The sequence below is a fragment of the Trachurus japonicus genome, chromosome 5 (genome assembly GCF_045865225.1).
Source record: "Trachurus japonicus isolate A0001 chromosome 5, Traja_1.0".
Lineage (NCBI taxonomy): Eukaryota > Metazoa > Chordata > Actinopteri > Carangiformes > Carangidae > Trachurus > Trachurus japonicus.
In genome coordinates this window covers 37,580,706-37,593,684 of record NC_140911.1, presented here as the reverse complement: position 1 = coordinate 37,593,684, position 12,979 = coordinate 37,580,706, and the positions used below count along the sequence as shown (strand labels likewise).

The window sequence follows — 12,979 nt, the reverse complement described above, 5'->3', positions numbered from 1 at the left end:
TACTAGAAATGCATCACCATGTTTAATTTATTTAATTTATTGTTTATTTGCTGAGGACAATGCACATTAATGAACAATTTAACACAATGGCGTCATGTAAGTGTGCCGGATTTAGATCAGAGCTAGTTTCCATCCGTAGTCCTCATTGGGACCATATTGTAAGAGGACGAAACTGCTTTATTTCCATATCATCATTCTTTGGAAACACAGACATTCATGACTGTGTTTTATCAAGTTTGCTAAAAGAAAATAGCCTGAGCACTCATACATTAGGGTGTTAATCTTGCCATTCTTGGTACAATCACCCAACATTTGACTCATCTCAAATGTTCATTTCCCCGTTTTATGCTTTTCTTACTGTCAATAAAAAACCAAAACCAACAACGAAGTTATTCCACTACCAAGATTTGCAAGTGTAACTAAAGCCAAATACATCTTATTCCCTGAGGCTTTAGTCCATTTAGCATTACAAGTTAAAGGGTCAAGAAAGGGAGGGTGAAGTCAATCATCAATGGATATGTAATCCAAATATGTTTTTAATATGTGGCAGGAGGTGGAAAACAAACACACACAAGAGAGTGCATTAACATAGGCCTATATTTACTTTTATATTGTTGACATTAATACCAGTCTAGAGCAGCATCAGCCTAACTCTTAAAAGTGAAAAGGGAGAAGTACATGTTTGTCTTGGTTGACTGCATGAGTCCGGTACAGCGAGTTATTATTGGCACTGAAATAGTGTTATCAGCCACCCCTGCCCTCATGGTATCTGTGTTTTAATTCCTCATCGAGTTCCTTCCTCTTTTTCACTCATCAAATCCTTTCCCTTCTAGACCCAGGTGAAAGGTGCCCCCCCCCCTTGTAGTTGGCAGGCTGTTGTGGTGCCTGACAGAAGAGTCTGTGCCCTCTGTCACAGGCTTCTGTGACAAATATAGATCTGCAGCAGTTGTTCCTCTCTAATACCATAGGAGAAACTGTGGGGTTATTTTTACCGCACATACTGGTATTGCAGTTTGCAAGAGGTTAGATGGAGCTTCAAAGAACTGACATGCGACACATTTGCTTCTATTTTTAAACCTTGTGTCCAAATCTTCATGTGTTCTCATTTGCATATTCTTATAAACCAAATGACTCGAGTAATGAGTTACCAGTTGCATGGAAGCCAATGAGATATCCAGTAAGCTGTACATTGTCAAAATGAATTTGTCTTTGTTTATCTATACCTGCAGGTATGTATTTCTACAGTGCATATAGGCTACAGGTTACATATAGTGGATTTGTTCAAGCCTGAAGCTTAAACAAGACGGCAAAACTTATTGCTGTGGAAATTGCAAGTGGATGATGTGAAAAGCTCTTTAAGTAATTATGTCTTTGTGAATAACAGAGTTGATTCAAGGACTTAAGACTAATTCACATAGTGGGGTTTGGATTAGAGAAAAGCCAAGAATACTTCAGATAAAGTGCTGTACAGTGCTATATTGTACAATATATGACTGTGATGCACGAGCTAATACTGGCCTGGAGGTTTCAGTGCAACGTTTGCACAGACACGAAAGGTGCTACTTGTGTCTTAGTTTGTACAATTTACTTTTTTATCATACATGTCAGACAAGTGTATTGTAATGATGTAATCCAAGATGATGGATTTGAAGGCTTAGTCTCCGACTTTGACAAGGACAAGGAAAAGGACAAAGGAAACAAAGTCACATATGCATCTGTGTGTGTGGCTCCATGCCTGTGCTTCCTGCTTCAAACTCTGTTTACAGTACGCCTGCATATGTGAAAAAAAAGTGTAAATGTGTAAAGCCTTTTAGCTCCAGCGGGAACTGTACCAAGTAATAAATTGCCTCAGCATCAGCTGGGTCTGACGACTACACACTCAAAAATGATGTGAGAGTGCAGAGTTAGAAGGAAGTGAGTTAACCAGGCTTCTGTAGCCCACTCCTCATCTCTGCTGGACGCTGCAGGCTGGAGGCCACATTAGCCACGACTGGCATAATATACCCATATCTCAGAGTGAATTGTGGATGGTCGAGTTGCATTGTGGGTAAGTTCTGATAAGGAAAAAGAATGCTTAGAATCAGTGGCGTGCGGTGACTTTCACAGATAGGCAAGCAGAGCTGAAGACCCCCATCGCACAACCAGAAATCACTAATTCAATGTGTGATTAAGTTGTTTAATAAACTAGTATCCACAGTAAAATACAGAATTTCATGATTGTGTGCTGCCTGTCTTTCCTTCTAAGCTCGGAGTCTTTCTCCTGCATCTTGCTGCCCTCTGCCTGGACATCTCCAGCTTTACTGCATTGAAAATGTAGCTGTGCAAAACTGCACCAAAATGTAAGAAAAAATATGTTAAATGGTTAACTGTAAATACGTAAATTGAATAAATTAAAGCAGAAGTAAGCGGAATGTTTGTGTTAATATAAGTCTTAAATAGTTATATCTTCCGACAGCAATCACTTATAAAGAGTGTTTGGTCTGAAACACGGGTCTGTCAGTCGCTCTGCTCTGCTGTAAGCCGAGGAGAAAACTTTCCTTGTATCCTACAACCTTTATCCAATGAGGAGAGAGAACGGCATAAAGGGGCGGTCCTCTCTGTGTGTGCAGCCAAGGGATGCGCGTGAATGTGGTGACGTAGGGACGAGGGCGGGGACTGCTAACTCCATCGGCTGACAAGACGTTAGCCAAAACGACCAGATCGCTTACTTCTGCTGTAAGTCTTAACAGACCAGGCTAAAATCAGAACTTGTAGGAGCAGTGAGACAGACCAGAGTTTATGGGAAACCCTGACCCAGAGGAGGCCTTTAACAGCTGCTCCACAGTTCACCTTAACTCTGAGAGCTCACACATGTTGACTACTGTGGCCAGTCTACATGAGAAATGATTCATCTGTTGTTGACCTGTTTTTGTTTTGCCTTCGTTCACTGAGCTAACTGCTAACCGCTCCCCTCCGCTTGCCTTTCCCCAGTATTTGTCAACGAGACACGGTCACGCCCACAGAAATGACAGAAGTGACGGAGAGCAATGGGCTGGTAGTCAAGCTGGGGCAGCACTACAAGCAGCAGTAGGCTATTGATTCCATATGAGACAGACAACAGTTTAAATCAAGGAGAGATATCGCTTCCACTTTGGTAGTTTTTGTTTTCTTTCTTTCTTTTCTCTCTCTTTTTTTACTAGTCAAGCACTGCTTGCCTTGCTTGACCCCCCCCTTTTCTTTTCTTTTTTATTACAGCCCATTGTGATTCTGGCAACGTTATTGGGGTACCGCGCTTAATTCATGTAGCTCCCTTTTAATTATTTGATTAACTCGCTCCCTTTGTCAAGATCAGCAGTAACAGTAGGGCACTAATGGATTCAGGTTCTGCTACCTCAAGTCCTTGATAAGGTATTTAGTGATACTAATGCATCACACATACAAATGGCCAACAGATGTTCATCTGCCACAAGTGTGCTGTGTTGGAGGTAGTCAGCGTGTATACCATTCACTGCTTTTAGAGACAGTCAGGGATCTGTCCCAGCATTCAGAAAATACAGAAGCAGCTCAACAAACCTTCACCTCTGTGGCAATCAACCAGCTCTTCTGATGGGAGGGGGATCTGTGTCAACTCCATTGTGTCTCCCAAGTGGCCACAATAAAGACAGGCTATAGTCTGTGCAGCCAGACCTGATGAATGCCCCCCAATGGATCCTACCCTGGCTGAAATGATACTCTTCTATGCCCACTGATTGACTCTCTTTGAAGTTTAGTTTTTCATTCCTGGGAGGGTGCAGATAAACCACAAAGCACAAATGGAACGATGGAGATATTGCTTTGGATACAAATCATTGGCAGTTTGTCTGCGGAAATTTAAATGGGCCTCTGTGTGAGAGGAGTTAATGAAGTGACCGGAGTCAGAGTTTTTCAGGAGAAATGTCTGGGCTGGGCAGTGCACGGATTGTTGCTGCTCATACGTATTCACATGCAGACTGTATATTGACTGGCTGATCGGTTCAGCCATAGCAGTCTGTTGATCAGTTGATCAGTCACTCGCACACACACCCGCTCTCTCTTTTATAGGTGCACACACTGCACTCACTGGTAATCAACTTAGAGAAAGGAGATGTGTAGCTCTCAACCCCTCAGGCACTAATGGTGCATTCGCTGCAGCTACTCCACATTGTCTCTCAGGGTCCATTGCAGACGCTTCACAGTCGATCCTGTAACTCTTTGCACTCGTAGATAAAATGATTACTGTACGCAAAATAAACTGGAGGCAGCAATGAAATCTCATCAGGCTTAACTTGGCATGCTAGGTACTTATTGTTGTTGGTCCTGTGCTTCCAGTATTGTTTCATTAGATCAGAGTTGTTACAAATGAGGAGACTCAGAGAATCCTGGATTCTGTAGGTTAGGGGACTTACTTTTATTTTGGGGCCATGTCAACAAACTTTTTCAGTGATGGTTTAAAGTGAAGTTATGGCGCCCTACCAATTAATTTAGATTCTGGCCCTGGCTTCTCAGTCTGATATTACTGTGCTGCAAAGATGTGTCTGCTGTCTGGTTAGACTCCCCCATAAAGACTTTGATCATCTCACATCACAAACTTCCTAAAGAAATCAGGACAGAACAGCAGCTTGACTTCCCTAACTGGAAGAGATGACATGTTGCACTCACCATCTTAGCTTCACAGTCCATGTGCTTTATATCTGACTCAGTGTCACGATCTGAATAGTAAATTTGCACTCATATTTTGTCATCACATAACAAATAGAAGTGATTATTTGGCAAGTATGTAATTAGTATTCAACTTTCTTCTGTAAATGTTCTCAGATTGCACTTTGGCATTTAGCTAAAGCTAGTCTGTAACTCTGTATCAAAGCAAACAGACAGACAGTAATGAAATGTAACCTGAGGATGAGAAAGGGTTTAAAAGGCAGGCGTCGTATCACTCAACTGAGAGTTTCTACCGTCTCTACAAAATCTATGTTCTGTGCACTTTTCCTTCAAAACATGTAACCTCTCCACTTTGTGCCGACTTACATTGATTTTCCTCAAGGGAAATCAATGCGGGCGATTAGCTGACCGTGCTTATCTTCTATTGTAAAATGAAAAACACTTAACATATATGGGTAGAATCTATCCTCTTGAAAGCTTTCAGCAGTGTTTTTTTTTAAATAGAACTAGGTCAGTGTTTGTTGATATCTGATGTTGGAGACGCACTTGATAGAGAGAGCTGCACTGAAAAGACTCTGCTTTCACAGAATGACGGCTCCTCTTTTATCCCACAGTATTTCCTTCATCTTTTTATCTCCTCCTCTGTTTCTCACTATCTCTTATTCTCTCATGTCAGATCCATGCTTAACTATGTACAGATGATTTTCGGAGGTGATGAGTTTCGGCTAAGTCGTCAATCAGATTGTGGCTTTGAGGCTGCTTGATTGTTTCAGATATCTCCTGTGGTGGAAGTGATAACACAAGGAGCTTACACATTGTTGTTTTCAAGCCAAGTACTAAGTGCACTAAAATGCAGGTTGCATTCCAATGTAGAGTCCACTATTCATTTATTAACTTCTGTCATTCATATTTTATGGCTGGTTGAAGTTATTTAGCGCAAATTACAGGAATACCTCTCAAGGAAGTGGGTTGAAAATCTTTCTGATTCCTTCTGCAGAAATAGAAAACAGCTCATAAACAGCATTTACAGCCTGTAAGAGCACTGCTGCAGGTATAATTAACCTGCTTCTCCACATTATGATGCAAACATAAGGAAACACATACTGAAAAAGGAATTGTCTAGGTTAGTCAATTATTCACTAAGAGATGTCCACACTGACCTGTTTACATGTCTATAGCTGAGTGTGGGGCTGTGACAGAAGCTTGAGAAATATGAGATGAAAAGAGGAAGAGAATAGTCTCATACTGTGATATAACAAAAGAGAGAAGTATAGGTTTTTTGTGTCTACTTGCAAGTGTGTGTGTGTGTGTGTGTGTGTGTGTGTGTGTGCTTGCATTAAAAAGAGAAGATATTTGTTCAGAGTACACAGGGAGGGGAGACATAGTTCCTCCCTGTCGCTTCCTACCGACCAGCTGTGTGTGTGTATGGGAGGGTGGGGTGGGAGGGGATGAAAAGAGGAAGGAAGGGACATGATATTCTCACATTTCAGCACATGCGTTCACCACACACGTACAGTATATATGGATTGTGATAGACAGCCGTCAAGTTTTCCCTGCTAGATTACTGGCTGAGCCACACCGTGTGCAAAGTGTCATTGTCAATCTCACCTTTCTCCTTGTGTCTGACGGTGACATCAACACCCTGTCAGATTGTCTGTTTCTGTACTTGTGGGATGATGGCTGAACTCAGGATAGCTAAGAATGCATTATTGGATGGACTGCTCAGCAGCCCACCTAGTAAGCCTTTTCTCAAGAGACGGTGCCTCAGTGATGTGAGTATTTTTTACTTCCTTGGAGTGGGGGATTCTTTTTGCTCTGTTCTCTGTATTACATTTTAAGCAGTCTTAGAGAGATAGAAATACATATACACAAAATACAATGTGTTAATTATTGTCTGATGTCTATTTTTATAGGAACATACTGTTTTACTATCTGTGGTTCACATACTGCTGCACTGAAGCAGAAAATCCACTGTCCAGCTGTCCATTGTTTCACTTCTCTCTCATGAGAGAGTCAGCACTGATGTGGTTTCTGTGTCCAGTCTGTGTGGTTCACTGATCATCTGCTCAGCATAGGACAATGTTTGTTGATGTTTGTTTTGCAGTCAGGAGAGCAGTATCTGCCAGAATATCATATGGAACGATTTATTTTCACATGCAACAATAGACCAAGGCTGCACCTTCGGCTTACTAGGTCAGGGTCAGGTGTGTGCATACCGGGTTTTTTTTTAAGGGTGGTGTTAATATGTGTCCGTTTACAAGTTTACAAGTGTGTTTTGGTACACGCTTGTGTGAAAATGTTTATATGCATGCACGTGTGTATGCTTTTGTTTGTGTATATGGCTGTGTGTGTGTGTGTGTGTGTTTAGCAAGCCCTGCAGTGCCCCTCAGTAAATCTAAGCTGTCATGTGGAAACATCGGCTTGGCACTCCAGTCCACTTGTGTTACATGGTGAACAGAGGGTTCACCCCACAACAAGCAGGGCCATCCGCCCACTCCTTCATCTCAGGTTGGAAATAAGAACATGAGGAGCTGAATGAGCAGAGGGTGTTTTCTTCGGCTTGTACCAGTTCCTCGGCTAATTGGTATTGCATGGGTAGCGCAGGGTGTAATTATAAATCCAGTAGCTGGATTCATGCCTCAATCAGTACACCACGTGGACACGTGTTGATTACAAAACATGAAGATTATCACACGGTTGACATGAAATCTAGTTTCCAGACCGTTCAGGTCAATTCAGCTTGAGCTCTGCTGCCTGATGGGTGAAGTGTGTCTCATGCTCACACTGATCTCTCTGCGTGTCTCAGACATGAAAACCTAGAGTGTCTTCCAGCTAATTTGGCCATTGTGCACAGTCAGATGAGCTGTTGACTGTAGCAACAGAGAAAAGCACCATGGAGCTCCGAGGCTCATTTTCCCCCTGAGAGTTTCCTGTTTACAGTGTGTTTGTCTTGAAGCGTGGAGGAACGATTCTCCCGGCGTTGAATGGAGCCTCAGTGAGAGCGGTGTCAAGCCGGGTGGGGAGATGCGCTAAAGGAGTGCTGTCGTAGTGAAATATAGAACCAGGGGTGTCAAGGATTTCAGCACACGGCCGTTGTGCCTTGAGACTGCACGGTTAGGTTTAGTGAACGGAGATGCTTGAGGATGAGTGAAGACCACATGCTGCTGCTCCACAAACTATCAAACCTGTATCCCATTCTGGATCTGTGTCATCTCTCTCATCCAGACCTCTGACCTGTTTGCCATGATCGAGAGGATGCAGGTACAGTAAGTGGTCCCTCGGGATCTGACTTTTTGTCCTCTCTTCCTTTTAGGCTTAAATCAAAGTCCACCCTCAGAATTTCACTCGCTTTGGACATAAAATGTCCATTTACTTCTATTTTGAGACTCACGTTTCTTTCCTTTTCCTGCTATTTTTACATTGCAGCTCACATCTCTGTTACTGCTACACTTCTGTGTGTGTGTGTGTGTGTGTGTGTGTGTGTGTGTGTGTGTGTGTGTGTGTGTGTGTGTGTGTCAGCAAATCCCACTCTACACCATTAATGTGTGTGTGTGTGTGTGTGTGTGTGTGTGTGTGTGTGTGTGTGTGTGTGTGTGTGTGTGTGTGTTTATATATTAGCGTCTGTGACACCCTCAGGCTCTCAGGCTGTCATTAGAAACCTGGTGCTTCTGGATGTGCTGAACAGAGCCTTTTGTGTTTACTCTTCACAGCTGGTATAGTTTTGTCTGTGTCATCAGATGTGTGAAATACAGTATTATGGTTTTCCAATATGCTAAATTTAAATTTGTAGGAATGCATTTTGTTTTGTAACCAGTGATGTTTAGAGTTTCATTACATTGCAGTAGATTCAGAGTAAGCCATTGGAGAGATCAATGCAGTTTAAACAGACACTTTGATCTGAGAGTGTTTTTGACACTACAAACATTCACAAATTTCCCTCCTAACTAAATCATAACATAGCTCGCTTTTTTCTTTCTTTCTTTCATTTGATCTTGAATAAGTTGTCTCCACCGACTTTTTATTTCATGCATGCATTTTGAACACGATTGTACATCTAATGAACATTTTAGCTTCAGCATTGCTGTGTAAGGGTCAACTTATCAAGACCCTGACACACTGGAAACACCATTTAAATCTACTAATGATTGTATCTTTGGAAGTATAGAAACTTGCTGAAAAACACACAAAAGCATTACTTAGGCACTAAATAACAACAACATCTTTTTCTGATGTTGTTGCGCTGGAACCAAGACTAAAAGGCGTGAAAGGCACAATGTGTAGGCGTGAATATACCTATTATTACTAATGCAGAAAACTTGTGGATATTTTATCAGATTCAAAACTATTTCTGATTTGTTTGCTGTCACTTGTTAACCTGACGAACAACACCGTGGCAACATGACAGCTGTTGCAGACAACAGTGGCATATTTTATTATTTTTCGTAAAAAGCCAAAGAGAAAACGAGGGGAGGGGAGTAGAAACTGAAGCAGCGGAGGAGCCTTCAAAGAATGAATTTAATGAAAGCGTTTCCAATTTCCATTTGATTCAACTTCCTTAGACCTTAAAAAATATGCATCAAATTTGATACGTTTCAAACCTCGCTGCAGGGTACTCCACACAACGCGACAACTGATCGGGAATGCTTTTGCTCCTCGTCTCTCGGTGCTTTGGGAACCGTCAGTGGTTATGAGTTAAAATAATTAGAACAGTTAGAGTAGATGGAGAGTCTTATTTTGGCATTTTAGGGTCTTATGTAGAAATGCAGCTAATGATATCTGCACCGTGCCTCTATTCTCATGGACGTCTGCTTATCCTTTGCAATGCACTAGTCTCTACAATACCACTCTTCTTTTCTTCCTCTTTCTGTTGTGATTTGATGACTAGCACAAGGATTCACACACTCTCATCCTGCACAAGAATATACATGCAACCTCAAAATTGGTGTGTTTGTTAGTCTTTGTGTGCGTTTTCACACATGTGAGCCTGTGTTGCAGATATTTTACCTGTTCCCTCAGTATCCTGTCATTTCTCCCTCTCTTTCTCTCTCTCTCTCTCTCTCTCTCTCACCACAGGGTTGCAGAATGGATGAGCAGAGATGTCCCCTCCCTCCCCCGCTCAAAGTGAGTCGCAAAATCGTCACATCTCCTCATAGACCACAGTCTGGCAAAGCATCCGTAATGGCAGAGTCATAAACCCCTCCTTATCAGCTGTCAGACAGGCTTTAGGGTGCTCACCGACTGGGTTAGGACCCCACCGGGTACTAGGATTGCAAAATCCTCTGCTGTCTTATTACCTTAGACGGGCTAATGCACTGGGTATTGAAGACTGGGAGATTGTCTCAGCAGGAGGTTTTTAGTCAGAAAGGTCACCTAATAGATGTAATCATCAGACAGAAGAACATAAAACCATTTATTGCAGACAACAGCCACAGGTTACTTGGTCAGGGCTTTGGCTGACCTCATGTCTATATGATGTGGTTTAGGAGTTTGAGGTAAAGATTAAAATTAATGCTGCTATAAAGCATGGTGGTTTGACTCATCTATTGGCATGAATAAGTAATGTTTTTTGCAATAAAAGCAATGCACAGTAAATGAGGTACCAGTGATAATGATGAATGGAAATGTATGTTGACGCCCCACGGGTTGTCTATGTGAAAGTGTCGAACATCTGATTCCAGCAGCATGGGCATTAATCAGCTGCTGTAACAGCCTCCACACAGATGGGAGGGCTGTCCACAGGATGGTTAAACCAGGCTTCGGGAAATTGTTTCCATTCAGCCACAAGTATGCACTGTGTGGGCCTGCTCCCAGTTGGCAGGACATGTCAATGTCGAAATCACCTTCATGAAGCTTTCTGTGTCTTTATGGACCTCGCTTTATGTGGCGCCACAGGGAAAGAGAAACAAAATCAGACATGTGCATTTCATATATGATTGTGTGTAGTAGGTTTCCCATTGGTGAACAAACATTTTCTGCATTTCTGGGAAAGTTTTGTTGGTTGGTTTTTATATTTCCTTCATTTCCTATGAATAATTGCACAATGCCAATAATATAATAAGGTTACAGTGGGGACTGATTATCTATCTAACCTAAATGCCAGTTAGTCACCCTGGCAGCCCTGTGGACGGTGTTGTTGGGACAATCTTGGTCCCAAGAGGACAAACCCAGGGACATTTGTGATCCCATTGGTTGACAATATAGATCTGACTCTGAATTGAAGCCCAGGGTGAAGTGGAGCCCAGAGGATGAGTTCTCCTCACTTTAGTGATCCTCTACATTTCCATCTAATGCTGCTAATAATGCAGCATCATAGGAGAGTTTGTATTCATGTCAGGGACTGTGCTTTTCATGTTGATGAGTATAAAACAAAAACTGGTTCCCTTGTGTATGTTCTTGCTGTCACTCTGGTTACATACGACCAGTAGCTTGTAATGGAACCAGTCTATGCTGTGCTGGGATTGTTGAAAAGCAGCCTGGGGGGTAATGAAGAAAATCACTATCTGAAAATGTGGGAAAGTGGGTTCATCTAAAAGGAATTGTTGCATGACTTCACAAAACGGTTTCTGGAGTGCAGCAGACAACAGGCACTGCAGATTAATGCCACAGTGACTGGATACAATTATCAGAGGGTAAAATGAGAGATGAAATGTCTGCTATCAAGAGATGACCGCTGAGGTGTAGTTAAGCTACCATAGGCTTCTTTCACAGCTACACCTGCACAGCCAATAAGAACCAAAGGGGTGCTTTATTTTTTAAAAGCAAAAGGTGGTGGGCACAAAATCACTGGAGGTTTAAAATGTTCAACTTTTACCAAAGAACAATTTAAAGTTTAAATGGACTGTCAATAGTTACATAATAATAGCGACAGCGGTGAGAACAGAGCAATACGGGGAAAAAAATAGGCTATTGTATTGACTGGAGATGATAATGAGGCATTTGTCAGACAGACTGCTAATGTTGCCTCTGTCATGTTGCAGGATAATTTAAATAACCCTTAAAAAAACAGAACAGCACAATACTGTAGTTCAAATTCAGTCAGTGTCATTGTCATTGTTATTTTCTTCAAAGAACCAAACCTTAAAGTATGACTACAAATGGCTGTTTGTCAGCTTGACTCATCTTTGCTTTCCTCCCTGCAGACAGAAGAGGACTACATCCCCTATCCCAGCGTTCATGAGGTATACAGCGAACAGTATATATACATGTATGTATCCTCTACTTGTATGGATGCCAAGAATTGTAACATTTAAATGTGGTGTCACTGTCAGGTTCTGGGTCGCAGAAGCCCTTTTCCACTCATCCTGTTGCCACAGTTTGGAGGCTACTGGATTGAAGGAACCAATCATGAGCCTAAGGACCAACCAGAAGCAGAGCAACCCCCCTGTCCTACCTCCCACATCAAACTGGAGACAAACAGCACTGCCAAGATATACAGGAAGCAATTCATGGGCAAGGTGACTGCAAACACAGTACTACTAAATGTATCTTTCTGCCTTTCCTTCAGTGAAAGTACCAGTCTTGGAAGTATACAAGTAGGTTAGAGAAAGGTCAGCTGTCATTTTTCTTACATCCACTTGCCTGACATGAATGATCAAATTCTTTCTAAAACTGTATGTGGAGCGAAACAATTGATCTTTTTTCCCAATTCATAGTAAAAGTGTAACACACTGTGTTAACAGGAATGTAAACAAAGAAGACAATCCTCAGAGGGTGTGTGGTTTCATTTGTGATGTATATTTTTGCATTATTTATCACCTTTACAACTACTAGTGTAGCTCTCAAATGTGCAGTGACATTTTGGTCTGAGAAAAAGGTGGAGACATGAAAAACATCGAGACATTTGGAAACACTTGCTGCTTTTTGATATTGACACAAAAATCTCTGTCTTCCCCTGGAGGCGCCTTTAAATGAGGGTAAACTGTGAAACATGTTGCAGATCTACAAATACAGTGTTTCTATTAAGCAGTTCAAAATGAGATTCATCAGACATGGTGTATTGTTTGCTTGGTTCCCACTTTTTCTTCAGGGGCAGTTGGAGTTCTTTCCTTAATTAGCAGACTGTTATACTTTCTTTTTTTTTATTATTGTGTCAGCCTGTCAGCTGCTGGAGGAGAATGTATCCTTGCATTAAAGTGGCTTCTCCTTATCTGCCCCCAGGAACACTTTAATTATTACACCATGGATGCTGCCCTGGGTCACTTGGTCTTTTCCATGAAGTATGATGTCATTGGGGATCAAGAGCATCTGCGCTTGATGCTTCGGTACAGCTTCCTATTATCTTTATCTCTGACCTGCTTTCTCTCTCGTTTTTGTTTATTATATT

The 12,979-nt window shown here is 41.9% G+C and overlaps 1 protein-coding gene across 12 annotated transcripts in view; it reads left to right on the top strand.

Moving 5' to 3' along the window:
* Window positions 1–12,979, top strand: part of rap1gapb (RAP1 GTPase activating protein b) — a 63,927-nt gene that overhangs the window by 30,267 nt on the left and 20,681 nt on the right. For 8 of the 12 annotated variants that reach the window (XM_085777815.1, XM_085777813.1, XM_085777817.1 and 5 more), the window contains 4 exons: window positions 9,730–9,777; window positions 11,796–11,834; window positions 11,925–12,110; window positions 12,814–12,917. In XM_085777815.1, the coding sequence (XP_085633941.1) occupies window positions 9,730–9,777; window positions 11,796–11,834; window positions 11,925–12,110; window positions 12,814–12,917 (377 nt within the window). Of the gene's footprint in view, window positions 1–6,131; window positions 6,429–7,881; window positions 7,918–9,729; window positions 9,778–11,795; window positions 11,835–11,924; window positions 12,111–12,813; window positions 12,918–12,979 lie in introns of those variants that run through there. The other 4 variants (XM_085777818.1, XM_085777814.1, XM_085777811.1 and 1 more) reach the window with 3 other exon arrangements.